We start from the raw sequence: 26,827 nt of genomic DNA, 5'->3' as shown, positions 1-26,827 counted from the left end.
TTTCAGTGAATCCCCATCAGTTTCCTGCTGTAACTCCTGACTGACTCCTCTAAAGGAGGATGCCTGCTCCATAGGCTGGCACAGCCACACTGTAAATGACCAGACAGCAAACATGAGTGAAGGCTCCTCCTCTTCCCACTTCAGAGGGGCCTTCAGGAGGTGCTGAAATGGCAGCGAGGAGATGGAACGGACAAGGAAATACAGCTAAAGATTTGCTCTTTAATTGCATTTATTAGAAACATTGACTGCAACACTCATCTCGTTTCACTTGAACATCAGAGCCTGGTCCCCTCCATCAGTTACCCAGGCAGCACAGGACACAAATACCATGATCAGCAGAGAAAAACACTCTGAGGCTGAGCGTGGCTGTGTCAGGATGAGCCAGAAGTGCTCTCCTCTGGCTCTGGTCTCCAGCAAAGGGACTTCCATCCACAACACTTCCCCTCGGCACAGCACAATCTCCATCTCATCTCCACGGCAAAGCCAGAGCTGGCAGATCACATTTCTCCAGACACGCATCTGGACACGCAGACAGAATCCACCAGGAGCACTGACACCAAGCCGTGGTGGGCACAGATTTCCTTCAGGCACAGGGAGAACCTCCAGCGCTTGGCAGGCGGCTCGAAGCCCACGTGTCAGTCACACATGAAGAAGAAATTTTTACGGAGGAAATTGAAATACCCCGGCATCTGCTTGTACCTCTCCTTGGCAGAGACAGCCCGTGCCACCTGGGAACAGGAGAGAGGCTGAGCAACAGGAGGCTCTCCCCATCCCTTGAAACCAACGGCTGCCATGCCAAGGTGGCCAAAGAAGCACCACAACGACCAGAAAACAACAACAAAGTGATCCTGTAAGTCCTCCTAAGTCCTTTCTCCCTCCACGTTTGACTTTTGTCCTACCCACGGAGAACAGAGAAAGGATCTGGGGCACCTACACTTGTAGGCAACTTTGGCAATACAACAAGGCACACAAAGGAAGACATTGATCAGCCAGACTCCTTCCCTATCCCTGTGCATTGTGCTCCTCCACCCCCAGGACAAGCTTACAGGAGCACCCAAATCCCATCAGCTTGGATAGGACAAGCCATGACATTTTTTAGCAATTTCTTCAGAAGGATTAAAGCCTATATTGCCAGGATTACTCCTCACTGGAGAAACCTCCAGTGATTTTTGGCAGATTGAGGCCAGACACTTTCTTTGTAGCTAAACCTCTCTGCAGTACCTCCAATTAGCCCATCCCTAAACTCAACACTCAATATCCTCACTCCTTTTTTGAGTGTAGGCCTCCATGCCCCAACTGATCACACCCCTGACTACTTCCTTCATTAACAAAAGGCAGAAAAAAAAAAGACATTTACCCTCACTAACATGCTGACCAGGTCTTCTGAATGGGCATATTGCTCCAGCACACTATCCAGCGTTTCCACATACCACGAGCCACTCGACTTCTCCCTCCAGGAGACAAAACCTTCAGAGAAAGGAGAATGTTATGTCAAAACCCATCTGCTGTTCTCATCCCAACAAGTTCATGCCACTCCAACAGAGCCGGGGGTCCTGAACTGCCCCTATCTCTGGCCATGGAAGCTCTGACTGTTTTGCTAATTCCCCCATGCCCAGAAAAGGATTTGCACAAGCTGTTTCACCTGGAAAAGTTGAGTAGGCAACCAAGATGTCACTGGGTGTGGGCAAACTGGCAACGGCGTCGGGCTCATCCCTGTTTTCTGATGGAACCTGAAATGGGGTCGCGTCCGATTCCAAAGAACCCCCAGGAGCCTCCTCCTCAGGAGAGTCACAATCCACTACAAAGCCTTGATCTCTTTTGTCTGAAAAAAACAGCAACAAGACAGCTCCTGATGCTCATCCCAAGCAAGAGATTCAGGGTTGTACATCTGACATTAGGAAAAGGTGGGGAACAAAAGGACAAAGGCCCTAGAACAAAACAAGGCTTTTCGGCCATTCGGCTGCACCAGTTGAGTCAAAGTCATTGGTGGTTTATACAAAATTCCTCACTGTGTGTGAAGAGCTGGAGCAGCCTCTCAGCACACGGTAGGAGAGGAGGCAGCTGGTGTGAGAAGACAGCTGGAGAGAGGGGCAGTCAATGAACAGAAAGAGAGCCAAAGCCACAGCCTGACCACATCTCCGCAGCCCAGCGCTACCGGAGCCAACACAAAGATTCACCTCCACCACAGGCCTGGATGAAGAACACTTTGGGTTTTCCTCTCAAACTCGGGCAATTGGACCCATTGAAATAGTTCACAATCTTTTCTATGGGAATGGCTTTTCCATCCGTTCCGTAAACGCCTCCAGGAAACTGAATATGGCTTGCCTGCAAGAGGAAAATGCAGGAGCTAGTGACACAGCAGGCAAGGGCAGTGCTGAGGGAGCCCTTTACCATCAGGTGCTTCACGGCATAAAGGTACCAGAACAAATCCTGGTGTTTGTGGCAATCCCTGTGGGCCAGTCAGGATGAGGGGACATCCAGGAGACATTTGAAATGCACTAAAACTCAGCAATCCAACTTCTGTATCCAGCTCATACCCCACATCCTCCAGCAAAGGCGTTCTTCATCCCCTAGTACAACAGGCACGTGCCATACACCATTTTCCTAAGAATGCCTCTCCTCATCCTTCAAGAACTGACCTGGAATAAACAGGCTTTATTGCTAACAGCATCTCCCTATAGAGCTGAGAACAGAAGGACTGAATGACCACAGCGTGAGGCTGAGTGGGACCTCCCTTCAGTTCCAAATGATTACCCCAACTTCCAAAACGAAAACACTTTGCCCACTGGCACCACTGGGTCAGACTACACTAGAGAAGCTCCTGTTTTCTTTAACCCAGGACAAGGGTGTAACTCTTTGAAACGTCCTGCGATGGCAGAACAAGGTTTAGACAGACCACAGGCCAGGGAATTAAGCCCTTCCCACACCTAAGGAGCAAAGGGAGAGATGGGGCAAACCCACCTGACAGCCATGGGAAAGGATGACCACAACACAGCAGTCCAAAGCACTGTGGTCCTGCCGTGACAGCTTCAGCAGCTCCAACACCATTTCCTGTGTGGAAAACATCACAATGAGGGGTTTTTCTGAACAACATCTCAGCCACAGGTCACAGCCAGGCCCTGCTTTAATTGCACTGCCATGGATACAGTCAGTCCTGCCACAGGATAACATGAGCCCCAAGTACAGCTGGCAAAAGCCACTGGCAGAGAATCATTGCCCTTATTTAACACTGGCTGTGTTAATCACACAGATTTCTCACCTCTCTACACTCTTTACAACCCAGCACCACAAACCAAAGCACATTTCCACATGATTTATCTGCTGAAACCCGCTGCTTCTGGGAGCTGGGGGGTGAGCAGAGAACCATATTCTACTTTCAGATGATCAACTTCCCCCTGACACTTCCAGTAAAGCCAAGGATGGCACAGACAGACATGACACAGCTGTCCGAGCTATCCCAAAAACACAGCCTCACCAAATCCCTACAAATCACAACCAGGATTCAACATCCGTGCAGAGGGATGAAAATGTGCAAGGCCCTCTCTGCTGCAATTGCAGAGCAACAATAAAGCAAGAGGATGTGAGTGGTTCATTGTTTCTTTGTGGGAGGTTTTCAGTGTGCTGCCAACACAAGACACATCCCCTAAGGAATTCCTGTTGCTTCCAGGGGCTCCCCTGTCATCCCTGGTGCCAGCAGGACACACCCAGCCTCACCTGAGCAGTCAGATCCCGCCGGGTCAGGACGGTGAAATGGAAGGCCTTGAAGCGCCTCTCCAGCTTCTCAGAGTCGATGTCGGAGCCTTCTCGGGTCAACAGACCCGAGTCTCTGGAGAAATTCACATTGTTGAGGATCAGGCAGTGTCCGCAGGGATCCGCTCTCATCTTATAATCCTGGCAGGGACATGTCACAATTAAACCCCCTCTTACTTCAAGTGCTTTGTGGCTAGTGCAGCAGGATACAACGCCAGAGAGGAATGGGAGTCCTTAAAGTGGCTCACTTCACAGCTTTTTCATTTCTCTAATCCTAGGGATGGGTAGGAGCATCTACTCTCCACACACATCTTCTCATCAGCAGTCGGGAACAAGAAACAACTCACTAAATTGGGGAAAACCTTTGTGGAAAACAGGCTTCTGCAGGTTGAAATTGCTGGGAAATGCTTTCAGGCATCATCATCAAACCACACCAAAAGGAATCAAGAATCTGTGTTTTCGCTGTGGTAATCTTAAGGAAGATCTGGCTGATGACTGACCCACTCTGAGACCATCAGCCCTGCTACAGCCCCAGAGCAATTGCTCAGGTAAGACAAAGTGAGAACCAGCTCTTCCAGAAATATTTTCTGAGTCACCCATGAGGCACAGAGCTTTTTGCACAGCAGGGAACACTTTCAGCCTACTCAAATACTAACCTCATCAGAACTCCTCTTGCCAACAGCTGAACCTACAACACAAAACAGACACAGGATTCAGCTCACCACGACAAGACTGCACTCCTAGAGTTCACATCTTTCCCAACACATATGGATTTCCCCTTCCCACCACACTGGAAAAGAGCCTTTGGCATGCTGTGGCTCTAGGAGAGCCTGGAATGTGGCTTACCCTGGGTCAGCACAGGAGGCATTCGAGGTCTTTCACTCTCGGCTTGGACTGGGATAGACAAACGTTCATGAGGGGTCACATCTGAAATGATATGGGACAAAAATACAGAGCATGAGGCCGAGCTAAAAGGACCCCACTGCTGAAAAGCAGAACATGCAGGACATGGCCTGAGAGGCTGTGGAGGCCCCATCTCTGGCAGCCTGCAGGGCCAAGTTGGACAGGGCTTGGAGCAACCTGGGATAGTGGAAGATGTTCCTGCCCATGGCACGGGATGGAATGAGATGAGCTTTAAGGTCCCTTCCAACCCAAATCATTCTGGGATTCCACAATTCTTCAAAAGTCACCTCTACCAGCATAATAAAAATCACGACTTCCCAGACTCTTGCCCAGAGCAAGAGGGATCCCAGCTGTCACCCCTCTATGCTGCTGTTTGCCAGAAACACACCACACCCTCCCCACTGACTTTTATGATGTTTCCCCTCCCGCGGCTCCAGCTCCACGGGCCGCAGCTCCGGCAGCTGCGGCGGCACCGGCCGGGATTCGCACTCCTGGATCAGCATCTCGGCGAGGTCGCCCTGCCCGGTGTCCCGCAGGATGGAGAGGAAGGCAGGGAAAGCCTGCTTCCCTCGAGTCTCCAGGTCAATGATCAGCTGCCGGGCTTGCTCTCCTCGGCTGCCAGCGCTCTGCACAGGAGAAAAACCCACAATGGGTGTTCATGCAGTGCCTGGGCAGCCCTTCTAGCCGCTCTGAGCAGGGGAATGTGGGATCCCCACCCAGGGCATGGACACGGGGTAAACAACAGCAAAACCAAGTGGAAATAGTCACAGAGACCCCCAGCAGCCACCAGACCCCCAGCCCTGACCTCCCTCCAACAATAATGGTCACCACTGGGACACCCAGCCCCCGAGGGGTCTAGAGGGAAAGGGGGAGAGGGAGCACCCCAAGTTTGGCCCCTGGGGACAAACAGGCACCCCTGGGCTGTCACCAGTGCGTAAGATGGGATAAAAACACCCCCAGGCCTGCCACCTGTAACCAAGGGGGGAAACAAGAACACCTTAAGGGTGTCATCAGATTGGGATAGGGACACAACGAGAAACCCCTACACCTGGCACTGCCTGGGGCTGGGGACAAGAAGGGACTAGTGGGGGCAGGGTTCTCAAACATCTTATCTGCACAAGGACCAACCCCAGGCCTTGTCGTCAGAGTGAGGGGACATAGGGCCATCCCTTTGGGCCTGTCACCAGGGCTAAAGGGACATGGAGTTCCCCATGAGCTTGTCAGAGTGAGGGGACCTGGAGTCTCGTTTGGAACTGAGGACACAGGACAATCCCTTCCACGTCTGTCACCAGAGTGAGGGGACTTGCGGCCGTCCCCCATACCTGTCACCGGGCTCAGGGGACATGGTTTCCCTCTTTGGGCCCAAGAGGACACGGAGCCACCCCTCTCAGGCCTCTCACTAGGGTGAGGCGACATGGGGCCACCCTTCAGTCCTGTCACCAGGGCTCAAGGGACACAGGACCATCCCTCGGGCCTGTCACCTGGGTTCAGGGGCTGCAGGAGCTGCCCCGCCGTGCCCATCCCCGGCTCCCAGGGAACACGGACCCTCCCCGGGCCACCCCCAGTGCTCAGTGTCCCGTTCCCTGGCCCACCTGCAGCTCTTCCAGCATGGGCCGGGTGAAGAGCCCGCGCTGCTCCAGAGGGTCCCAGAGCGGCTCCACCCGCAGCGCCGCCACCAGCCGGGCCCGCCCGCGCCGCAGCGCCCGCCGCTGCTGCTCCTCCATGGAGCCCTGGGCTGGCAGAACCGCCGCTCTGCCCGGGAACCTCCGCTCAGTGCCCGGACCCGCCGCTCTGCCCGGGAACAGCTGCTCAATGCCCGGGAACCTCCGCTCAGTGCCCGGGAACCTCCGCTCAGTGCCCGGGAATCTCCGCTCAATGCCCGGGAACCTCCGCTCAATGCCCGGGAATCGCCGCTCTGCCCGGGAACAGCCGCTCAATGCCCAGGAATCTCCGCTCAGTGCCCGGGAACCTCCGCTCAGTGCCCGGGAACCTCCGCTCAGTGCCCGGGAACCTCCGCTCAGTGCCCGGGAACCTCCGCTCAGTGCCCGGGAACCGCCGCTCTGCCCGGGAACCGCCGCTCAGTGCCCAGGAATCTCCGCTCAATGCCCGGGAACCGCCGCTCAATGCCCAGGAATCTCCGCTCAATGCCCGGGAACCGCCGCTCAATGCCCAGGAATCTCCGCTCAATGCCCGGGAACCGCCGCTCAGTGCCCGGGAACCTCCGCTCAATGCCCGGAGCCGCCGCTCAATGCCCGGAGCCGTCGTTCAATGCCCGGGAACCTCCGCTCAATGCCCGGAACCGCCGCTCAGTGCCCAGGAACCGCGGCCGGTCCCTTCCCAGAGCCGCTGCTCTGCCTTGCACTCGCCGCTCAGTGCCCGGAGCCGCCGCCGGTCCCGCCCCGGAGCCGCCGCCGGTCCCGCCCCGGAGCCGCCGCCTTGCCCCGGAACCGCCGCTCGCTGCCCGGAAGCGCCGCCGCCTCGGAGTCCCAGAATCACACACGGAGTCAGGGTGGAAGAGTCGCTCTGGTGTGGTCCAGGAGGGCCGCCCCAGAGCAAACGAAACAGGATTCCGTCCTTTTGTGGTTCGGTGTTTTGTTGGGTTTTTTTAAAATATCTCCAGGGATGGACACTCCACATCCTCTCTAGGCACTATGTCACCCGCACAGCAAAGAAGTTCTTCCTCATGTTCAGATAGAGCTTCCTGTGCATCAGTTCCTGCCCCTTGCTCCTGTGCCAGTGCTGGGCCCCCGGAGCAGAGGCTGAGCCCTCCTCCCTGCAGACAGGGACAGGAACGAGGGCCCCTCTCAGCTGTGTCTCCTCTCCAGGCTGAACAGCCCCTGCTCCCTCAGCCTTTCCTCAGCAGGGAGATGCTCCAGGCCCTTCCTCAGCTCCACAGCCTCTGCTGGCCCTGCTCCAGGAGCTCCCTGTCCCTGCTGTGCTGAGGAGGGCTGGACACAGCACTGCAGGTGTGCCCCCAGGGCTGGGCAGGGGGCAGGGGCACTCCCTGACCTGCTGCCAATGCTCCTCCCAGGACCTCAGTGGCCTCTTGGCCCCCAGGACACTCTGCTGGCTCCAGGGCAGCTCAGTGACCCTGGGACCCCCAGTCCTTCCTGCTCCAGCAGGTCACCCCTGCCTGTGCTGGTACCTGGGGTTGTTCCCCCCCAGGGGCAGGACGTGAATTTCCCTTGTTGAGCATCATTAAGTTTCTCTCTGCCCAATTTTCCAGCCTCTCAAAGTCCTGCTGAATGGCAGCACAGCCTTTACATGGATCAGCCACTTCCCCAGTTCCATATCACCAAACCTGCTGAGGATACATTCCATCACTCTGTCCAGAGCGTTGATAAACATGATTAAGACTGGACCCAGTATTGATCTTTGGGGAAGCCACTGACTGCAGACCTCCAACTGGATCGTGCCCTCTGAGCTCTGCCATCCAGACAGCCCTTGATCCACCTCACCACCCATTCATCCAACCCACATTCCCCAAGCCAGCTGCTGCAGGTAAAGCTGAGCTGGAAATGAGGCACCACACAGCTACTCGCTCAACTCCCCCCTTCTCTTCCCCTCCCACCCCAGTGGAATGGGAAGGAGAATCAAAGAAAAACTTGTATGTTGAGAAAATAACAGTTTAATAATTGAAAATAAAGTAATGGTGAATGGTAAATAATAATAATAACAACAACAACAATAATAATAACTAATAAAGGGGAAAACAAGTGATGCACAGTGTAGTTGCTCACCACTCAATGACTGATGTCAGATTCCTGAACCCAGATCAGCTCCTTCCCAGTCACTCCCCCAGTTTATATACTGGGCATTCTGTGGTATGGAATATCCTTTGGCCAGTTCAGGTCACCTGTCCCATCTGTGCTCCCTCCCAGTTTCCTCTGTGAATCTCCTCACTGCCAGAGCACGAGACAAGAAAGAAGTCTTTGACTTTGGATAAACATGACTTAGCAAAAAAACCAAAACAGAATCACAGAACATGCTGAGTTGGAAGGGACCCACATGAATCATCGGGTCCAAGTCCCGGTCCTGCACAGGACACCCCAAGAGTCACATAATGTGCTCAAAAGTGTCCAAATGTCCTTGAACTCAGACAAGCTCAGTGCTGTGCCCATTCCCTGGGGAGCCTGTTCAGTGCCCGACCACCCTCTGAGGGAAGAACCTTTTCCTAATATCCAACCTAAACCTCCCCTGAGAGCGCTCCAGCCATTCCCTGGGTACTGTCACTGTCACCAGAGCAGAGATCAGTGCCTGCCTCTCCCCTTCCCCTCAGGGATCAATCTCTGCTCAGTGTCCTCCAAGCTGAACAGACCAAGGCCCCTCAGCCGCTCCTCTTCCCCTCAAGGCCCTTCATCAACGTCACCGCCCTCCTCTGGACGCTTTCTAACACCTTAATATCCTCCTTATACTGCGGTGCCCACACCTGCCCTCACTATCCCTCACTGCCCTCACTATCCCAGGCGAGGCCGCCCCAGCGCGGAGCAGAGCAGGGCAATCCCCTCCCCGCCCCGCTGCCCCCAGGACACGGCCGGCACTCTCAGCTGCCGCCACCCCCGCTCCGAACCCCGCCCAGGGCACCGCCGCAGCTCCCGAGCGCCCGTGGCCGGTCCCTGAGGGCCTCCCCCCGGCGCGGCCGCCGCGCTGCCCCGGAAGCGCCGCGGTGTCTCCATGGGGACGCGGGCGGGCGCGCCGGAAGCGGCGGCGCTGGGTGCGGAGGGCGGCCCGTGCGCTCCCTCCGCCCGCGGGCCCCGCCGGACCATGGAGCCGGGCCGGGCCGCCTGCCTGCTGCTCCTGCTGCTGCTGCCCGCGCTGGCAGCGGCCGCGCCGGGAGAATTCGACCCGTACCGCGTGCTGGGGGTCGGCCGGAGCTCCAGCCAGGCCGACATCAAGAAGGCCTACAAGCGGCTCGCCCGGGAATGGTACGTGCTGCCCTTGCACCTCCTCCGCCCGGCCGCGGGAGCGGGGCCCGGGAGCGGGTCCGGGCGCCGGGTCGGTGACAGCGCCAGGCCCCGGTGGCAGGAGCCGCCTCGCCTGGCTGTGCGCCCCGGCGTCCTCCAGGCCGGGAGTCAGCCTGACACACGCAGGTGCTCCATGGCAGCGATGCGTGCTGGAAAACCCTCTGAGTCTGGCTGCGGGGGGAGAAGTTCGCTCAGAGTCTGCTTACGAGGGGAAAAAGTTCTCCCAGAATCAGGCTACAGGAGGAAAAGTGCTCCCAGAGTCTGGGTAGGGTGGGAAAATTCTCCCCTGAGTCTGGCTCCAGGGGGGTTGAAAGTTCTCCTGGAATCTGGCTATGGAGAGGAAAGTTGTCCTGGAGTGTGGCTGTGGGGGGAAAATTCTCGCAGAGTCTGGCGACAGGAAAAAAGTTCTTCCAGAGACTGGTTGCAAAAGGAAAATGTTCTCCCAGAATCAGGCTACAGGGAGAAAAGTTCTCCCAGAGTCTGGCTTTGCGGGGGGAAAGTTCTCCTAGAGTCTGGCTACAAGGGGAAAAAGTTCTCCCAGAGTCAAGTGATGGGAGAAAAGTTCTCTTGGAGTCTGGCTGTGGGGAGAAAAATTTCTCCCTGGGAACTTCTAATAAACGAGGGTTGGAGTCTCAGCTTGATACCTCGATGTCCAAGTCCCTGTGCTGTGGAAGGGAAATGTGTTGGATGCACAAACGTCACACCCTTCGTGCAGGTGCTGTGTGGTGTGGGGCAGGTTTATGGCACAGAAATAAAATGAATAAAGTAGGCTTACCTGCAGCTTTTAGAGCCCATGTTGTTCTGTGTGAGACCTCCTGTGAGCAGGAGGTGATTCAAGGAAGAACCTGGTAGTTATGTAGGGCAGCAGCCAAGGGAGGCATTGCTAGGAAGGAGACTTGCTCCGTGTCCTGGGCTCAGGCTGCTGGGGATGGAGCAGAGGGACACAGGCACATGGGACACATCCCAGGGCTGCATTTTGGGATGGGGTTTGGGCAGGGACAGCACGTCTGGGTATAAATCTGATCTCAGCCTTGGGAATGTCACTGCACACCCTCACTGCCCACATCATCACCAAACACAGGCCAACAGCTCCTCCACTGACCCCTTCTCCTCTGGTTCTGCCCCGTAGGCACCCTGACAAAAACAAGGACCCAGGAGCAGAGGACAAGTTCATCCAGATTAGCAAGGCCTATGAGGTAACACATGCTTCCTGTAAACTCCTGCTGTCATTAACATTAAGTGACCTTATTTTTCCATACATGGCTTTGTGTTTTTCCACTGTATTTCTGTGTGGGGAAGGTGCTTGACTCTGTGGAGGTGGACATTACCCACCCAAAAGGTTTGCTCAGCTTTGTTGACAGAGCCACTGGAGTCACCAGCAGGGTTTCTGCTGCAAATACTTTGCTACAGATCTACCCTGTTCTGCCTAAAAACCCTCAAAGGAAGAAGGAGTGGGTATTCCCCAAGCCCTGCCTGGCTGGGCAGCATCTTGACTGTGTCACACATACATAAAAGCATTTTGGGGTGATGTAAGCAACGTTCATCATCACAGGGATTTGGTCACCTCAAATTATTCTGAGCAGTAGTTATTTGCATGTTATGGAAATTGGTCGCTCCAGTTTGTGGCAGCCAAGCCCATGGAAATCAAAATAAATCTTTGTTTCCCTGCTAAAAAATGCAGAATCTCTGCAGGGCTTCTGGCTGCTCAGTGAGACTTTTGGCACTTTCTGAGCCCTCCAGATTCAAAGAGACACCAGCAAAAGCCACTCCTGAAAAGAATGTTTGTGCTCAGAACATGGGATGTTCAGACCCAGGGAGCTGTTGATGACAGAAGTGGGTACAGCAGTCTGGATTTAGGGGCTCCTTTTCTTCGGGTTTTGAGGGGGTTTTATTCTTTATTTACCACAGTGAGCCAGAAGGATGTGATGCTTCCCTTTTCCAAAATACTTTTCCCTCTGATGTGCAGCAAAGTCTGCGCGTTCTTTACGTTATTTACTGAGGGATTACAGCCGGGGCACTTCCCCCTCATGCCGATTTTTCCATCATTTGCTTTCCAGATTCTCTCCAACGAGGAAAAGAGGGCAAACTTTGATCGCTACGGAGATGCTGGGGAGAGCCAGGGCTTCTCTCAGCAGCAGCATCGGCAGTTCCACCGTTTCCACGACGGCTTCTATTTCGACGAGTCCTTCTTCCATTTCCCTTTCAATTCCGAGAGGCGCGACACCTCCGATGAGAAGTATTTGCTCCACTTTTCCCACTACATCAATGAAATCGTGCCGGATAGTTTCAAGAAACCTTACCTCATTAAAATCACCTCAGACTGGTGCTTCAGCTGCATCCACATCGAGCCCGTGTGGAAGGAAGTTGCTCAGGAATTGGAGGCGCTGGGTGAGGATGAGTTGTTGGGGTTGGGTGTGTGTCCCTCGCCCGGTGAGGCTGCAGAGGTTTGCCTGCAGGTTTGTGTGACCCAGTTTAGACCCTGTGCATTTCCTCAGGGTTTTATCCTAATGCTGTCCCAAACATTCCTAACTCCAAAGCAGGCTGCTGGGCAAAGGAGCAGGTCATCAATTTTCCACTGGGCATTTGGGTTGCTGGGGATCTTACAGGTGCTCTCCTTTTCCAGGAGCAGGAATCGGCGTCGTTCACGCGGGCTACGAACGGCGCCTCGCCCATCATCTGGGTGCCCACAGCACCCCGACCCTGCTGGGGCTCATTAATGGGAAAATCACCTTCTTCCACAACGCTGTCGTTCGGGAGAACCTGCGCCAGTTCGTGGAGAACCTTCTCCCAGGGAATCTTGTTGAAAAGGTAGGTTCTAGCAGGGTTGTCGGATGCTGCTGTTCCTCTCTGCTTGGAGACCCCTCTCTCCTTGGCAGTTTTGGTGGCTAATCTGTTTAAATCTGGCTCCAAGCTGATCTGTGTCACAAAGCTGCAAACCCTGGAGCTGTCAGAAGCGTTCCCACCCCACAGCTCTGTAACACTTGTCCTTGAGAAGAGCCAGTCCTGCTGCTGCATGGTCACACCAGTGATTCTAATGGCAGCTGACCCCAGTGTGACACCCCACAGCTGCCAGGGCTCTACCCAAGCTACCCCTAGGACAGGAACCTGCTGGATTTCACTTCTCTCCTGCTTTCTTGGCATTTCATCCAGCAAATTAGGGACTCGCTACCTCATAGGTCACCTCTGCTAAAACTCCCTGACACAGAGTCCATTTGTTTTGTCCAGTTTTCCTTCAGACCTTTGAAACGAGCTGGCAGCATGAGCCCTTTCAAAGTCATAAGTCAAACTTCCTAACTGATATAATTTCAGCCTTCTGGTGATTTTTGACAGTGCTATAATGCCCACTGCCCCTGAGAAGTGGCTGGGTCAGCTCCCACAGCACTCTCACCTACCTGGCCTCTGCTTGTGGCCTTGTTCACCTCACCTCATTTTCCCTTGGGATCTTTACCAGGGGTCACCTTCCCCAGCTTGACTTGTCTTCTGGGTATTGAAATTATTGGACTTCTCGCCCCAGAAATAGGGCCCAGAAATAGAAACATTTCCCCTTCTACAGTAACTGCAGCCATTTATGACCTTTCTGAGAGGTATCACACCTGAAACCTAACCCTAACCCTAACCTGCTGGTTTAATGGAGTGCTGAAGTGCCTCTTAACCCTTGGTTTCCCATTTTTTATATATAAAGACTATGAACCCAACAAACAGGAGAATAACAGTGCTGTTGGCTTTAACTTGGAATGGCATCAACACAGTGGAATGGCAATAACTAAGAGGGCTAAAGGAGGTCAACAGTGATGGTTTTAATTCACTCATTAATAAGAAATATATGCTGGAAAGACCACCCCACAGTCTGCTTCCTGCAGCACTGGACAGCCTTTTCAGGCTCAGCCCTCGTTCTGACACCTTGTTGCAGAGGTTAAACTAATATTCTGCTTCTGTCTGAAGATTACAGATAAAAACTACATCCGCTTTCTGTCTGACTGGAGGAAGGACAACAAGCCCCACGTGCTGCTGTTTGATCACATGCCAGTTGTGCCGTTGTTGTACAAGGTAATGTCATTTCTCTCACTTCATTGTTGACTTGTGTAGAAATCCAGATGTTCCAAATTAAAACGTGAGCAGCTGGACTGATGCCTCCAGGCGCCACTGAGTGGTTGGAGGAGAGCAAGGTGATTTGTGCAGGTTGTAAATGAGCTTTGTGAGGAGTCTGTTTCTCTGTCCTAGCACAGTTACCCCTCATGGGTGTGAAGGTGCAGGTGTGTTTCAGAGGTAGCAGTGACCCAGGTGCACGACCTTTGGTGGGAATGAGAGATGTTTGTGGCACATCTAATTTGGGTTGCTGTGTTACATTCCCCTGTGGGAATGGTTTCTCCCCCCTCAGGGACCCTTAGAGCTTGTACCATGTAGTTTGACCCTTCCCTCCCTTTTTGACCCCATTGGCTGTATCCCAATTTGCCCCTTCCTGACAAGAGCTAAGAAAAGACCCTGTTCCTCTGTGCACGCTCTCCTTCCCTCTGGAGACCACCTGGAATAAACATCTTACTGCAGCTAAGGGTCAGAGCCTCTTTTGGGTCCTTTTTCCTGTCTATGTGATATATTCCTCCAGAGCCTGAGAAGGCCTGAGCTAGCTTAGACCCTCGGAGGGGTTAAAAGGAGGATTTATTATCATTGCTGCAAATCCCATTTCCTAAGAAGCCTCTGCAGCCCTACAACATGTGAAGCAGTAAATAAAGCTGTGGATCCATGGAGACTCCCAGAAAAGGACTAAAATAATGGAAAATTCAGTTCAGTGAGGGAGAGGAAGGGCTTGTACCTCTCACAGCACATCTGGTGGCGTTCAAACAGCGGGATGTGTTCTTGGAGTAAAGTCATCACAGGCACTTGGGGGAGACAATGCTCACTGTGTGACATAACCACGTGCTGGGGATTTCCTCCCGCCCAGCTGACGGCCTTTGCCTACCGGGATCACCTGTCCTTTGGCTACGTGTACGTGGGGCTGCGGGGCACCGAGGAGTTGTCCAGCCAGTACAACATCAACGTCTACACTCCCACCATGATGGTGTTCAAGGAGCACATCGACCGGCCCGCCGACGTCGTGCAGGTATCGCTCACAGCCCCCTCCAAGAGCTCAGGGAAAGTGGGCAGGGGCTTTTCTGACCGAGCTGGCAATGAGGGGACAGTCAGTGGTGCAGTTTGGAGGAAGAGTGTTGGTTCTCACCTTAAAGCCAGGCTTTGGAGGAGGAGAGGGAGTGTTAGGACAGGGGAAGCTTAGGCTACTCCAGCCTGCTGGGGAGGGGAGACACATGTAACTTCCCAGTCCTGGGGCCTCAAAACATCTTGGGAGGACCACAAGGGCTGGCAGCCTTCTCCAGGAACATCCGTCAGCTTTCCCCTCTTCTTCCTGCTCATTTCTGACTTCTGCTTTCTTGGTCCTTGCCAGGCACGAGAAATGAAGAAGCAGCTCATTGATGACTTCCTTTCCCAGAATAAGTTCCTCATGGTGGCCAGGCTCACCAGCCAGAGGCTGTTCCAGGAGCTGTGTCCTGTGAAGAAGTCTCACCGTCAGCGGAAGTAAGTGACGTGTTCCCGTTTTGTTTCCCAAGGCTCTGGGACTGCTCCTAGAGTCACTTCTGGTTTGATTGTGAGGGAAAAGAGCAATGACTGCATTGGATCATGCTCTGTATCCACACTGTCAGAGAGGTGTCTGGGTCACTGGGATTGCTCTGGCAAGAGCGAAGGTGTTGGTCATTACCTCTCACCTCCAGACTGACTCTCAATGCTGCATCTCATTGTGTCACCCAGGCACTGCGTGGTCTTGCTTACCGGGGAAGGAGAGAAGTTTGCTGAGGCTTATGAGGCCTTTTTGACTTTTGCTGTGGCCAACACAAAAGACACGCTGAAGTTTGTGCACATCTACAGCGATCGGCAGCCGGAATTTGCAGACGCCTTGCTGATGGACGACGAGAAGTATCATGGAAAATCAGCTGTGAGGGTTTCCTTTTATGTTTTTTAATCTCTTCTTCTCTTAGCCTGTCATTTAATTGTTGCTGTACCTTGATCTGACACCTGATTCTGGGCAGTGGTTTGAAATTAATCATGTATCTAGAAGAAAACAAAAGCCCCTTCCTCTCTGACATCTGCCATGCTCTTGGCTCATGCAGGTGGTCATTCTGGAGAGACGCAATAATGCAGGGAAGATCGCCTATAAAGCCTTGGAGGAGGCCTGGCAAGGCAGCAAAGAGGACAACTTCATCCTCCTGGATCTCCTGGACCAGCTGAGGACAGACCCCGGCCTCCTCTCCTCAGAGACCGTTGTGGCAGACCTGAATGACGAGCTCGCTCCTGTAAGTGTGCAGCCTTTCCAGATGCCTGGCATCCCTGTTACCTTTGTGGACAGTCCCATTATGGTAGCTCAGAGGCATTATTTATACTTTAAAATAACAAGGCAAAACTCCTAGAAGATTTCTTGCTTACAGAAGGGAGCTCATGGCATGCTCTGAACCTGTTTGAGCTCTTTATAGCAGTTTTGTCATTTAGTCTTTTGCTTTTTATTCTTTCCGAACAGATGTTCCTTATCCGATGGTTCTACTCCACACTGGACTACATCTCAGACTGCTGGGACAGTTTGTTTCACAGCAACTGGTACGGATTTGGCATCCATTGTTGGTATTCACTGTTTCCCTGTCACCTTATTTTAAAATAATTTTAGCCTCCTTTTGGGTGGGAGCAGGACAGCACTCAAAAACATGATGGTCTTTAAGAAACAAGCTGAGTTTCTGGGGAAGGCACAGAGTGTTATCTGACATAGGCAGGAACTGAAACAGGTAGAAAATGTGAACCCACAGGTCTGACTGCTGCTTGCACATCTTCCCCTCAGGCGAGAAATGATGCCACTCCTGTCCTTGCTCTTCTCCGCGCTCTTCATTCTCTTTGGCACCGTTATTGTTCAGGCTTTCAGGTGAGTGCACAGCAAAATGCTCCCAAGGATAGCTCCTCCTTAACCCCAAGGCCTTAAACACACCCAAAATCACCTTCCTCTGCAGTGATTCGAGTGACACAAGGGACGCTCCACCCTCGGGGAAAGAAGAAACAACTGCAAAGACGGAGAAGAACGACGCGAGCTTCAGCAAAGAGAGTAACAGGTTCCTTCTCTAACTTCTCCAGAATGTTTTCTGCAGAGGCATTGCTGAGGGAGCTCCTGTGCAGGGAGGGTTAGTGAAGAGCAGAGAAGTGCTGAAGTTGCACATAATGCGGTTGTTGTGCAGGGCAGTGCAGGCACAGCAAAAAGGAGGATGAGTGTGCAGCCAGGACCCAGCCAGCGAGGACAGGGGGACACAAATTTGCTTATTAAACAATTCCCACCAAGTTTGTCCAAGACAGCATCCTCAGGGGATAGCAAAGGTCTGACCCACTCATTCAGGAAGATGCAAACCAAGCCATTGCACCAGTTACACTGGCTTTTGTTACAGGGATGGCTCAGCCTAATAGGCTGGCAAATGCACTCTCAGTTTTTCCATCTTCAGCTGCTCCCAGTCCCTTGCCCCCCTTTCACTCGGTGTTTTTGTTGCAGCAGGATTCCCAAAAAGGGCTTTGTTGAGGTGACTGAGCTGACAGACATCAACTACACCAGCAACTTGGTGCGCCTGAGGCCAGGGCACATGAACGTCGTCTTGATCCTGTCCAACTCCACTAAAACCCCCCTGCTCCAGAAGTTTGCCTTGGAAGTCTACACGTTCACAGGGTAGGCTGGCCCCTCTCCCGGGCTTCTGTTGCTGTGTTAAGGACTTGTGTGATGTTGCTCTGGTGACACGTGAGGAGCTGGGTTGGTTCCATTGCCAGGATTGAGTGCTTCTGCCCTCATCAGTGGCAATGAGCCACCAAAAACCAAGAGGCTGTTCCCAGCCAGGTTTGGTGATGGTGGCCAGGGGGGTCCGGTGCTGGTGCCACTTTGGCTGTACCCATGTTTTGACAAATAGAAAGCACAAGAGTGCTGCATACACTGAGCTGAAAAAGGAGCTGTGGCAACACAGCACTACCCTGCCCTTGCTGACAGTTCCTTACCTGTGCAGTAGGAATCCAGCTGGACCCAGGACACATGCTAATCCCACTGTTTTCTCTGCTCCTTCCCCCAGGAGCAGCTCTCTTCACTTCTCCTTCCTCAGCCTGGACAAGCACCGAGAGTGGTTGGAGTATCTGCTGGAGTTTGCACAGGATGCAGCCCCCATCCCAAACCAGTATGACAAGCATTTCCTCGAGCGTGACTACACAGGCTATGTCCTGGCTCTGAACGGCCACAAGAAATACTTCTGCCTCTTTAAGCCTCACAGATCAGGGGATGAGGGGGGAACCCTGGGATCGTGCGAGGATTACAATGCTTTACAACATGTGGAAGCCAGAGGGAAATCCTCCTGCAGCCCGGGATCTAGATCCATTAAAAACAAATTACACAAATTGTCCTTCTGGATGGAACGCCTTCTAGAGGGTTCCTTACAGAGGTTCTATATCCCCTCCTGGCCCACACTAGACTGAGGGATTTTACAGAGATTCTAAGGGGACAAACTTTTTATGAAGATGACAAGGGACAGCTCTTTCCAGGAATACTCAAACAAGCGTGATGAATGGACCTTAGGTTTTAGATGAACTCTCCTGGAGCCGGCAACCAGAACGCACCTCCCGCGTCCGGAGCGCAACCGAGCGCATCCGTGCGCCCTCCACCGCCCCGCCGTGCGTTCAGACGCCGTACAACAGAAGAGCCAAGAAATCTGTCTTGCCCCTCTCGTCCTGCCACATCTGCTTCCCGAGTCTCCCCCATCCTACCTCTTGTTTTACCTCGGTTGAAGAAATCCGTGACTCCCCAGGCGCGGTCAGTGACGTGGGCTGGGTCGCGGTTCTCCCTCCCCGTCCCCGTGTGCTTAGCCCATGGTGCATGGTGTAACTCTGGCAAGACCCTGCAGACTCTCCAGGCCCTGCCCTTGTGAAAGGCCTCCTCCCGCCAGGCAGTCGTACTCTCTCGGCTTTCCCCATGGTAAGTGATGCAGAATCTGGCCAGGAGCATCTCCCTCGTAGCAAACCTTAGCTGGGACTCCCCTGTGGTGCGGGCTCGTGGGCGATCTGCATGTTTCATGCTCCTGTGTCATGGTTCCACCTGCAGCTTCACTGGCTGAACCATAACAGGGAGGGAAAGGGCAAGGCCGTAAAATACTGTCAAAGTGTTGAGCCATTTAAATGTCACGTCGATTTTTCAGATGCCTTTTCTGCTTCTGTTGATTTTAGATGATGTATCCTAGAGCCATAACTTTACCTGCGTCCTCAGATTGTAGGCGTGAGCTGCTATGAGCCAGTAGATGTGTAAAAAAATCTACGTAGCTGCCAGGGAGTCACCTGGGCTCCTTGCAAACACTTTTCCAGCTGTAGTACAAACCAACCTTCCTTTGTATCCAGGAACCTCATCCTTCAATGATTGTATTCTTGAAATGTTGCCCCAGAAGTGCTGTATCATCAGACTGTTGCGTGCGTGTGAAGCTCCTTTGGTTTAGTCTGGGGGTTGAGACATTGGGTTTCAGCCTCTCACCCGTTTCTTTCTTGCCCCAACCTCCATTTCTCCACACTCAGGCTGCTTCCGTGGCTTTGTGTTTGTTTGCTTGGGTATTTCTTTGGTCTTTTGGAAGTGCTGGGGGTGTGGGAGGTTAGAGCAGCTGCACAGCCCTGGGTTTGGACGATGCTTTGCTGTAGCAGTGCCTCAACAGCCGCTTCCAACACCCCAGGGAAAAGGTGGCCCTGGGTAGGGCAGAGGGAGGACAAGCAGCAGCCTCGTGGATCTTAACACTCCTCAAGTGACCGAGTGAGGCAGCAGGGCTTCTCTTTGTGGCCAGGACTGAAATCCTGTGAGGTTTGTTCTTCCTTTTCACTGCTCCAGGGCTGACACTGGCACCCAGGCCTGCTCCTTCCGTGGATCTGCAGCCCTGTGGCACCATCAGGCACTGGCACTGCCAAAGCACAGGGGTGGGGACCAGTGTCCCTTGAGCCACAGAGCACTCAGTGGACAGTGGTGTTAATTCCAGACTCTGCCCTTGCCACCTTAGTTACCATCTTAGCAGAGCAGCCAGTCAGTAGGGATATCTGCCAACCCCTGAGCTAGCTGCAGATCCCACACAGAATTGGGAATGTTCCAGTCACTGCACTCCCTCCGTGCCCTAATTGCTCCCAGAGCCTTGCCTCATTGCATTTCCCCATCCCGGGAGCAGACTGGCACACCCCAACCCCCACAGATCCCCTGTAAAACTGCTTCAAATAAAGGCTGCGATGCTGCAAACGATCCCCACGCGAGGTTAATTAATTCCAGCCCAGTGCACTCAGCCGCAGAATGAGGCACTAAAGTGGAGGGAAGGAAGGTGAGGTCTTCTCCCTGCCCAGGATCTCTTGTGAAGCTCCTGTGAGGGTGCACAGGCAGCTCTGACAGAGAGCAGAGAGGGAGTGAAACACCAGCCTGGTGCTTCTAGACTTCATTTCCACCTGGCTGGAGCAATCACCACAGCACTCCTGCACTTTTCCCACAGCTTGCCATGCAGGATGTGGCTAGAATAGGTTTTAGCCCAGCAGAAGGCTCCACATAATGTCTTAAACATTTGCAATAGCAGAAGAACGCTCTCTGGATCTCTGCTGTCTCTTCAGCTGATCAGAAACAAGGAGAAAACCCTCAACTCATGAAAAAAAAGTGCCTAGTTATGCTACAGCAAGGAATTCAGCCCCACCCTGAGGAAGGGGAGAAGGCTTTATGGCCTTCGCATCCATTGTGTGTGTTGCACGCTGCCAGAATCCTTGGGTTTATTTTCTTTTTAGCACAGGTAACCTCCCCTTTCAGCCAGGGCTGAGCTGAGGGAGTGCTCGCATCAGTCCACCTGTGCCAGCTGCAGCTCGGCAGGAGCACAGCTCCTGGATTTTTATGGAAACTTTTGCAGGGTTGAAGCAAAAGCCAAGCTGCTCTGACCCCTGGTTTAGCTGGCTGCAGTGCCAGTGTGGCACTCCAGGTGTTTGCTGCCTCGAGAGCAAGGTCAGAGCTGCTGATCCCGGGATCTGCCCTCTCCCAGCAGCCGTGAGCCGTCCCCCCCATCATTTCCCAAACACTCGCGGTTCTGTCCCACCCGTGGTGATTTGTAACCCAAAGACTGAGGAGATTTGGTCCTAGTGCACTCTCCTAGCGAGATCTGAGCGATGGCACAGTGCTCGGAGCTCAGGCGAAGGCAGACAGGCCCCAGAGTGGAGGTTGTTCCCAAACTCCTCCCTTTCCCTGTCTCTGCCCTTCACCCACAGCAAGCAGGAGCCAGGACACGAGCGCAGCCTGACAAGTAGGACTGAGAACTAGGTACCTATTTTGCACTTTTGATACTGGGAGGGGGGGAATTAACTTATTTGGCAAACTTATCTTTTTTATTTTGGGGGGTTTTTGTTTTCGGTTTTTGTTTTGTTTTTGTATTTGTGAACAGGCACTGATGTCATTTTGTTTTAAGACAATTACAGGTTCGCAACCAAAATAAACTATTTTAATGTGTGATGAGGATGGCTCTGTGTCTCTGTGTACAAACTAACCTCACCTCCATGTCCTCTCAGAAATTTCAGGAGCATTAAACCGTTCCTGCCACAGGAAACTCCTGGTTATTCCACGAGCAGGAAATCTAGTCAAATATCTCCCTACTCTCAGCAGGAGGCTCAGGCTCCCTTCATGTCCTCCCTTCTTCTACGTTCATTGTCCTGCTGTGACATCCTGATTAGACAAACCTTTTACCAGTGACGGCTTTTCCAGGAGCTCTGTGAGCTGGGGGAACCATTCCAGAGGCAAAATGGCATTAGCCTCATCTATCCCTTCCCTAGGCCAATTCCAAAGCTCCAGACCCCAGTTAAATGGGGTGTTCAGCCTGTTCCCTTCAGTTTCCCAGCTTAAGAGTACCTTTTGTAGTGGTAAATGGCATTTATTTCATGCTGCAAAGCCCATGCTGGCTGCAGCTGGCTGAAGGGAAGGGGACACAGAAAGCCTGGCTGAGGACCAGAGTAGCATTGCCCCAGGGCAGGTGGGAACTGCCCTCACAGTGTCTTCACTCCTGGGAGGACACACAGCATCTCAAACAGTAGGTTTGCCCCCAGGAGGGCTGTATTGCCTAAAAAAACGACAAAAAAGGGAGAAATCTGTGTATATCCAACAGCTTTCACCCTGTGCCTGTCCTGCCCTCAGGCATCTTCAGACTCACCAGAGACATCATACATTGGTGCAACTTCCACAAGGTCACACCCCACTATGTTCAGGCCTTTGCAGCCACGAATGATCTCCAAAGCCTGGGGAAAAAATGGATTTGGGATCAAGAAACACATCTGGCCTAGCAGACCAGTCTGGATTCTACTTTCCCCATACTCCAGTAAGGAAACCCAACCTCTACAGACCAAATCATATCAGTTCCACATTTCCCTTCCTCATCACCATGAGGATACACTTCCTGGCCTCCCTAAACTTCCACTTTGCTGTGCTGGTGAAACAAACTCCTTTAAAGGGAGCACAACACCCCATTCCCCCTGGGCAGGGCAGCGGTGCCCCTCACCTGCGCAGGTGTGAGCCCGGCGATCTCGGGGGTGCCGGTGCCCGGGGCGTAGGCGGGGTCCAGCCCGTCGATGTCAAAGCTGAGGTACACTGGCCTGTCCCCCATCTGCGCCCTCACCTCCCTCATCAGCGGCTCCAGGGACTTCATCCAGCACTCCTCAACCGGGACCACCCGGAAACCCTGCGGGAACATGGGCACGCAGGGAAAGGGGGACATGAGGAGCATCCCTTGTGCTGCTGGGGAATTCTTCCCTTGTACACAGCACTGGTGAGGCTGCACCTTGAGTGCTGTGTCCAGCTCTGTCCCCTCAGTTTAGGAAGGACATTGAGTGCTGTGTCCAGCTCTGTCCCCTCCATTTAGGAAGGACATTGAGTGCTGTGTCCAGTTCTGGGACCTCAGTTTAGGATGGACTTTGAGTGCTGTGTCCAGCTCTGTCCCCTCCATTTAGGAAGGACACTGAGTGCTGTGTCCAGCTCTGCCCCTCAGTTTAGGAAGGACACTGAGTGCTGTGCCCAGCTCTGTTCCCTCAGTTTAGGAAGGACATTGAGGGCTGTGTCCAGCTCTGTCCCCTCCATTTAGGAAGGACACTGAGTGCTGTGTCCAGCTCTGTTCCCTCAGTTTAGGAAGGACATTGAGGGCTGTGTCCAGCTCTGTCCCCTCCATTTAGGAAGGACACTGAGTGCTGTGCCCAGCTCTGTTCCCTCAGTTTAGGAAGGACATTGAGGGCTGTGTCCAGCTCTGTCCCCTCCATTTAGGAAGGACACTGAGTGCTGTGTCCAGCTCTGCCCTCAGTTTAGGAAGGACATTGAGATGCTTGAGCGCATCCAGAGGAGGCAACGAAGCCGGAGAGGGGCTGGGAACACAAACCCTGTGAGGAATGGCTGAGGGAGCTGGGGGTGTTTAGCCTGGAGAAAAGGAGGGTCAGGGGTGACCTCATCACTCTCTACAACTCCCTGAAAGGTGGCTGTGTCAGGTGGGGATCAGTCTCCTTCTCTGGGCAACAACAGACAGAATGAGAGGACACAGCCTCAAGCTGCATCAAGGGAAATATAAGTTGGATATTAGGAAGAAGTTTTTCACAGAGAGAGTGATAAAGTACTGGAATGGCCTGCCCGGGGAGGTGGTGGAGTCACCATCCCTGGATGTGTTTAAAAAAAGACTGGATGTGGCACTGGTGCCATGGTTTACTTGAGGTGTCAGGGCATGGGTTGGACTCCATGATCTTGAAGGTCTCTTCCAACTTATTAATTCTGTGATTGTGTGATCTACCGGGAACAATCCTCATTCCAGGGCGAAGCTGCAGAAGTGCACCTGCAAACACCTTCCACTCCCCACACACACCCTCTAACTCTCCACTCAGCTGACACTCAGTGAGCTGGGAGTGCCTGTCCTGCAGACAAGCCGCTGGCATAGAACAACAGGCAAAAAATGCATTTATTTCCCGCTGCAGCCAAGTCAATACTACTGACGCGCTATATTTACGGCAGGGAGAGCGCACACAGCGCGGGGCTGCGGATCGCGTTACCTGTTCCCGGCAGTACTTGTGGGGATCGGGGTCATAGGAGGAGCCTCGGATGCCGATCTGCACCACGCGGCCGCGGTCCAGCAGCGCTTCCTCCGCGCTCCGCCGGAACGGGCTCCCGTGGTAGATGCTCTCGCCCAGGGCCGAGTCCCCGGTGTCGGTGTGAGCATCCACGTGCACCAGCCCCAAAGGACCGTGCCTGGTCGGGACAGGGTGGCCGCGTTAGTCCTGTCCCCTGCGTGGGGGCCCTGCCAACAGCAGGGACAGCAAACCAGGAGCCTTCCTGAGGCGCTTTCCCAGGTCCTTTCTCTCCATCTCCAGATTAGAAACTTACTTTGCCGCCAGGGCCTGCAGGATTGGGTATGTTATGGTGTGATCTCCACCTGCAGGAGGACACAGGGAAGAGGGGAATACACTATGAGAGCTGTGCAGCGCTCATTACTTTTGTTCCCAAGTAATTTTTTCCCCTCTTTACATTTATCCTGCACTTATTTATGCAGGACTTCATTGCCAAAGGAAAACTAACACTCCCAGGTGGAGTTTGCATCCTCTCACTCTCCTGGGCCCTCTCTTCTCCTGGTCTTCCCTCTAGGGGGGACCAGATATGCAGGACTGCCAGCAGGGACAGCCTGTGGAGCAGGACCCTGGATTTGGCTTATAAATAGATATTTGTTCAGTTTCTGAGGACACTGTAACTGTGACTTGGCCCTCAATACTCCACACACTCACTGCCTTCAGCGATGCCAAGCAGTAACAGCTACGAACTTGAACGTGCACCCAAATCAGGCCTCGTGCAGAGCCTGGTGCTCGCTCAGCTGGAGGGACACAAGGGACAAAACCTGCTCTTGCTTTGGGTCCTGCTCAACAGGACACCAAAAACACATCACTGGTTATATTTACAGAACTGACCCATCCTCCTCATTTCTGACCCAAAGGAAGAGGCACCACAGAACATTCTGTTCAGCAGAGAGCCTGTGAATTTACCCAAGATACAGCACAACAGCTCAGGCAGGGGACGGATTCATCACTTGCCTTCTGCCAAGCCTGGACTGAAGGATGGGAGGAGCGGAGGGAGTCTGACAGAGCCAGGGCACAGTGGCAGGACAGGCAGACACGGGCTCCTTACCCAGGGTGAGGGGCACACAGCCGGAGGCCACGATCTGCTGGTAGGACTCGCGGATGAGGCGGCAGCTGTCGGGCAGGTTGTAGAGGTTGATGTTCACGTCCCCGATGTCGGCCACCCGCAGGGAGTCGAACGGAGCCGCGCCGGTGCTGCCGTTGTAGCGCCTCACCATCGCCGACTCGGCGCGGATCTGCCGCGGGCCGAACCTGGGGGACGCCAGCAGGCATCGCTCCCTGCACTCCTCTCAGCACAGGAGAGCCATGCCCCATGGCCAGAGGGAAGCAGCAGCCTCCCCGGCTGGCCCTTACCTGGCTCCCGGCCGGTTGGAGGTGCCTGTGTCCAGCGGGACACCGACAAACGCCGCGTCCAGCCCCTCCGCTGACGCCTGCACGGGAAGCCTCATCATGGAGCAGACCCCCACGGGCCGGGCCACGAGCAGGGCACTGGGGGGCACGTTGAACCGCGAGCTGCAGCGGCTGGGGGCTCTGCTCCCTGGGACCAGGGGCTGGAGGAACCCTGCAGGCGCACTGGCTGGGGAGCTGGAGGTGGCCGGAAGGGCCGGGGGCCGCGGGCTGTGGTGTGAGGTGGTCACCACAGTGGTCACCACAGTGGTCACAGCCGGCTTGGGAGCGCAGAGCCCAGCTCCCCGGGGCAGCAGCTGGCTGCAGGCAGCCCTGAGCAGAGGCCTCATCCTGACCCACATGCTCCCACCCTCTGTCCCACTGGGAATGCAGCGAGGGGTGCTGTGGAGCCCGTTCCCAGCCGGGGCAGAGCGCCAGCTGCCTCTGCCAAGCCTCCGTCCAGGGATCAAAGTGCACCGGACACTGCACTGCCCGGGGAAGGGCAGAAATCCAGCCCAGTCCTCACATTCACCCTCCCAGCCACCCCTTTTCCCAATGGCACAGTCCTGGCAAACACTGGGAACAAACACGGCAGCGAGGGGCAAAAGTTTGTGCAAGGATTAGCGGGACAGGGCAGGAGGGACAAGCTGGGAGATGTCCCAGTTTGCTCCCCTCAGGCATTTGCAGACAGCACGGCAGCATTTGTTGCATTAACAGCCTGTACTTTTAAACTGCACACCACAAAAGCACCCAGAGTGCTGAAGAATCATAAAAATGTCTTGTTAGCAAAAGGCAGAAAGGAAAGAAGACAAAAGAGAAGTCTGACCTCAGCAGAACCACGGGGGAACAAAATGCAAGCACAGGGGAAGCATTAACAGGGATTTAAGGACCAGAGGGACAAGCTGCAGGACAAGCATTTTAGGCCATTTTTGAGGACAGAACTGAAACAGTTTCCAGGGTGGAGCAAGTTTCCAATGGGTGGAGTTCATCAGCACAGATAAAACCCTGGCTGGGTAAATACAAACACTTGGTACAGGATGGCTCCAGCCCCTGATTCTGTTCCCTAATTGTATAGAGAACTGGACCTTGGAGAGAGAGGGAAAGGCACAGGAATGGTGTTCATGGCAGAAAAAGGGCTCAGAGTAGAGATCCACTACACAGCAACAGCATTTACTCCTCAAAAGGCTCCACAGAGTGTCCAGGGCATGGGACTCACTGCCAGACCCAGGCACACACAAAGCAAAGGCAGCAGAAATGCTGTAAGAGCTCAGTAATGTAAGAAACAGCAGCACACACTTTGGTTGGGTCAGATCAATGTTACAAAGGGTTTTTTTGGCAGTTTTTCCCCTCAAGAGCTCATTTCCCCCAATTCCCCAGGCTCTGTGCTCTTTGCTGCACCAGAACAAGGAGCAGAACCCTGAGCACGGGTTACCCTGTGATGATTAGGGGGTATCAGCCATTGTCCAGGAGGAGCCAGTGATTCACCACGCAGGAGAATACAAAACACATCCCCAAGGCAAGGTCTGTTCCTCTTGGGGAAATTCTGCTTGGAGTAAAACACCGTGTTCCACAGTCAGCACTGGAAAGAGCTGAATCTGCACTTAAGACACCCCGGAACCAACGCTCCACAGCCCAAATTG

At 53.7% G+C, this 26,827-nt stretch overlaps 3 protein-coding genes across 9 annotated transcripts; 1 reads left to right on the top strand and 2 right to left on the bottom strand.

Moving 5' to 3' along the window:
- Positions 1–192: 192 nt before the first annotated feature.
- CASP9 (caspase 9) lies at positions 193–7,394 on the bottom strand. 6 transcript variants are annotated; one of them, XM_063417138.1, is made up of 12 exons: positions 6,934–7,393; positions 6,707–6,872; positions 6,246–6,417; positions 5,060–5,279; positions 4,597–4,677; positions 4,407–4,438; positions 3,715–3,891; positions 2,962–3,051; positions 2,178–2,325; positions 1,643–1,822; positions 1,358–1,467; positions 193–728 (listed from the first exon to the last, which is right to left on the bottom strand). In XM_063417138.1, exons 3-12 carry the CDS (start codon positions 6,375–6,377, stop codon positions 636–638), a joined length of 1,263 nt encoding a protein of 420 aa, XP_063273208.1. In that variant the 5' UTR covers positions 6,378–6,417; positions 6,707–6,872; positions 6,934–7,393; the 3' UTR covers positions 193–635. The 6 variants fall into 6 exon arrangements, with proteins under 6 accessions (XP_063273208.1, XP_063273205.1, XP_063273207.1 ...); XM_063417135.1 differs by having other exon boundaries at positions 6,686–7,394; XM_063417137.1 differs by lacking the exon at positions 6,707–6,872 and having other exon boundaries at positions 6,873–7,394.
- Positions 7,395–9,312: 1,918 nt separating this feature from the next.
- Positions 9,313–19,586, top strand: DNAJC16 (DnaJ heat shock protein family (Hsp40) member C16). 2 transcript variants are annotated; one of them, XM_063417568.1, is made up of 14 exons: positions 9,313–9,578; positions 10,747–10,813; positions 11,675–12,005; positions 12,241–12,425; positions 13,560–13,664; positions 14,557–14,715; positions 15,055–15,185; positions 15,417–15,600; positions 15,776–15,958; positions 16,180–16,256; positions 16,492–16,572; positions 16,658–16,756; positions 17,188–17,355; positions 17,747–19,586. In XM_063417568.1, exons 1-14 carry the CDS (start codon positions 9,328–9,330, stop codon positions 18,141–18,143), a joined length of 2,418 nt encoding a protein of 805 aa, XP_063273638.1. In that variant the 5' UTR covers positions 9,313–9,327; the 3' UTR covers positions 18,144–19,586. The 2 variants fall into 2 exon arrangements, with proteins under 2 accessions (XP_063273638.1, XP_063273637.1); XM_063417567.1 differs by having other exon boundaries at positions 17,185–17,355.
- AGMAT (agmatinase) lies at positions 18,271–26,710 on the bottom strand. The gene is made up of 7 exons (XM_063417570.1): positions 25,155–26,710; positions 24,850–25,052; positions 24,058–24,106; positions 23,727–23,922; positions 22,202–22,381; positions 21,857–21,941; positions 18,271–21,766 (listed from the first exon to the last, which is right to left on the bottom strand). The coding sequence occupies exons 1-7, from the start codon at positions 25,547–25,549 to the stop codon at positions 21,693–21,695; spliced, it is 1,182 nt and encodes a 393-aa protein (XP_063273640.1). The 5' UTR covers positions 25,550–26,710; the 3' UTR covers positions 18,271–21,692.
- Between the last annotated feature and the right edge of the window lie 117 nt (positions 26,711–26,827).

This window comes from Prinia subflava, chromosome 21 (assembly GCF_021018805.1).
Source record: "Prinia subflava isolate CZ2003 ecotype Zambia chromosome 21, Cam_Psub_1.2, whole genome shotgun sequence".
Taxonomy (NCBI): domain Eukaryota; kingdom Metazoa; phylum Chordata; class Aves; order Passeriformes; family Cisticolidae; genus Prinia; species Prinia subflava.
This window is presented reverse-complemented; position numbering and strand designations above follow the sequence as displayed.

Bases quoted from the DNA above. Each gene is read 5' to 3' on its own strand.
- CASP9 (XM_063417135.1), bottom strand. From the start codon at position 6,377: ATGGAGGAGCAGCAGCGGCGGGCGCTGCGGCGCGGGCGGGCCCGGCTG. The intron at 3,892-4,406 runs GTTAGTATTTGA...TGTCCCTGCCAG, and splicing joins GCAAGAGGAGTTCTGATGAG to GATTATAAGATGAGAGCGGA. The intron at 3,052-3,714 runs GTGAGGCTGGGT...TTTTCCACACAG, and splicing joins GGCGGGATCTGACTGCTCAG to GAAATGGTGTTGGAGCTGCT.
- DNAJC16 (XM_063417567.1), top strand. From the start codon at position 9,328: ATGGGGACGCGGGCGGGCGCGCCGGAAGCGGCGGCGCTGGGTGCGGAG. The intron at 13,665-14,556 runs GTAATGTCATTT...CCTCCCGCCCAG, and splicing joins TTGTGCCGTTGTTGTACAAG to CTGACGGCCTTTGCCTACCG. The intron at 14,716-15,054 runs GTATCGCTCACA...GGTCCTTGCCAG, and splicing joins GGCCCGCCGACGTCGTGCAG to GCACGAGAAATGAAGAAGCA.
- AGMAT (XM_063417570.1), bottom strand. From the start codon at position 25,549: ATGTGGGTCAGGATGAGGCCTCTGCTCAGGGCTGCCTGCAGCCAGCTG. The intron at 25,053-25,154 runs GTAAGGGCCAGC...GGCGTCCCCCAG, and splicing joins TCCAACCGGCCGGGAGCCAG to GTTCGGCCCGCGGCAGATCC. The intron at 23,923-24,057 runs GTAAGTTTCTAA...TGTCCCGACCAG, and splicing joins CTGCAGGCCCTGGCGGCAAA to GCACGGTCCTTTGGGGCTGG.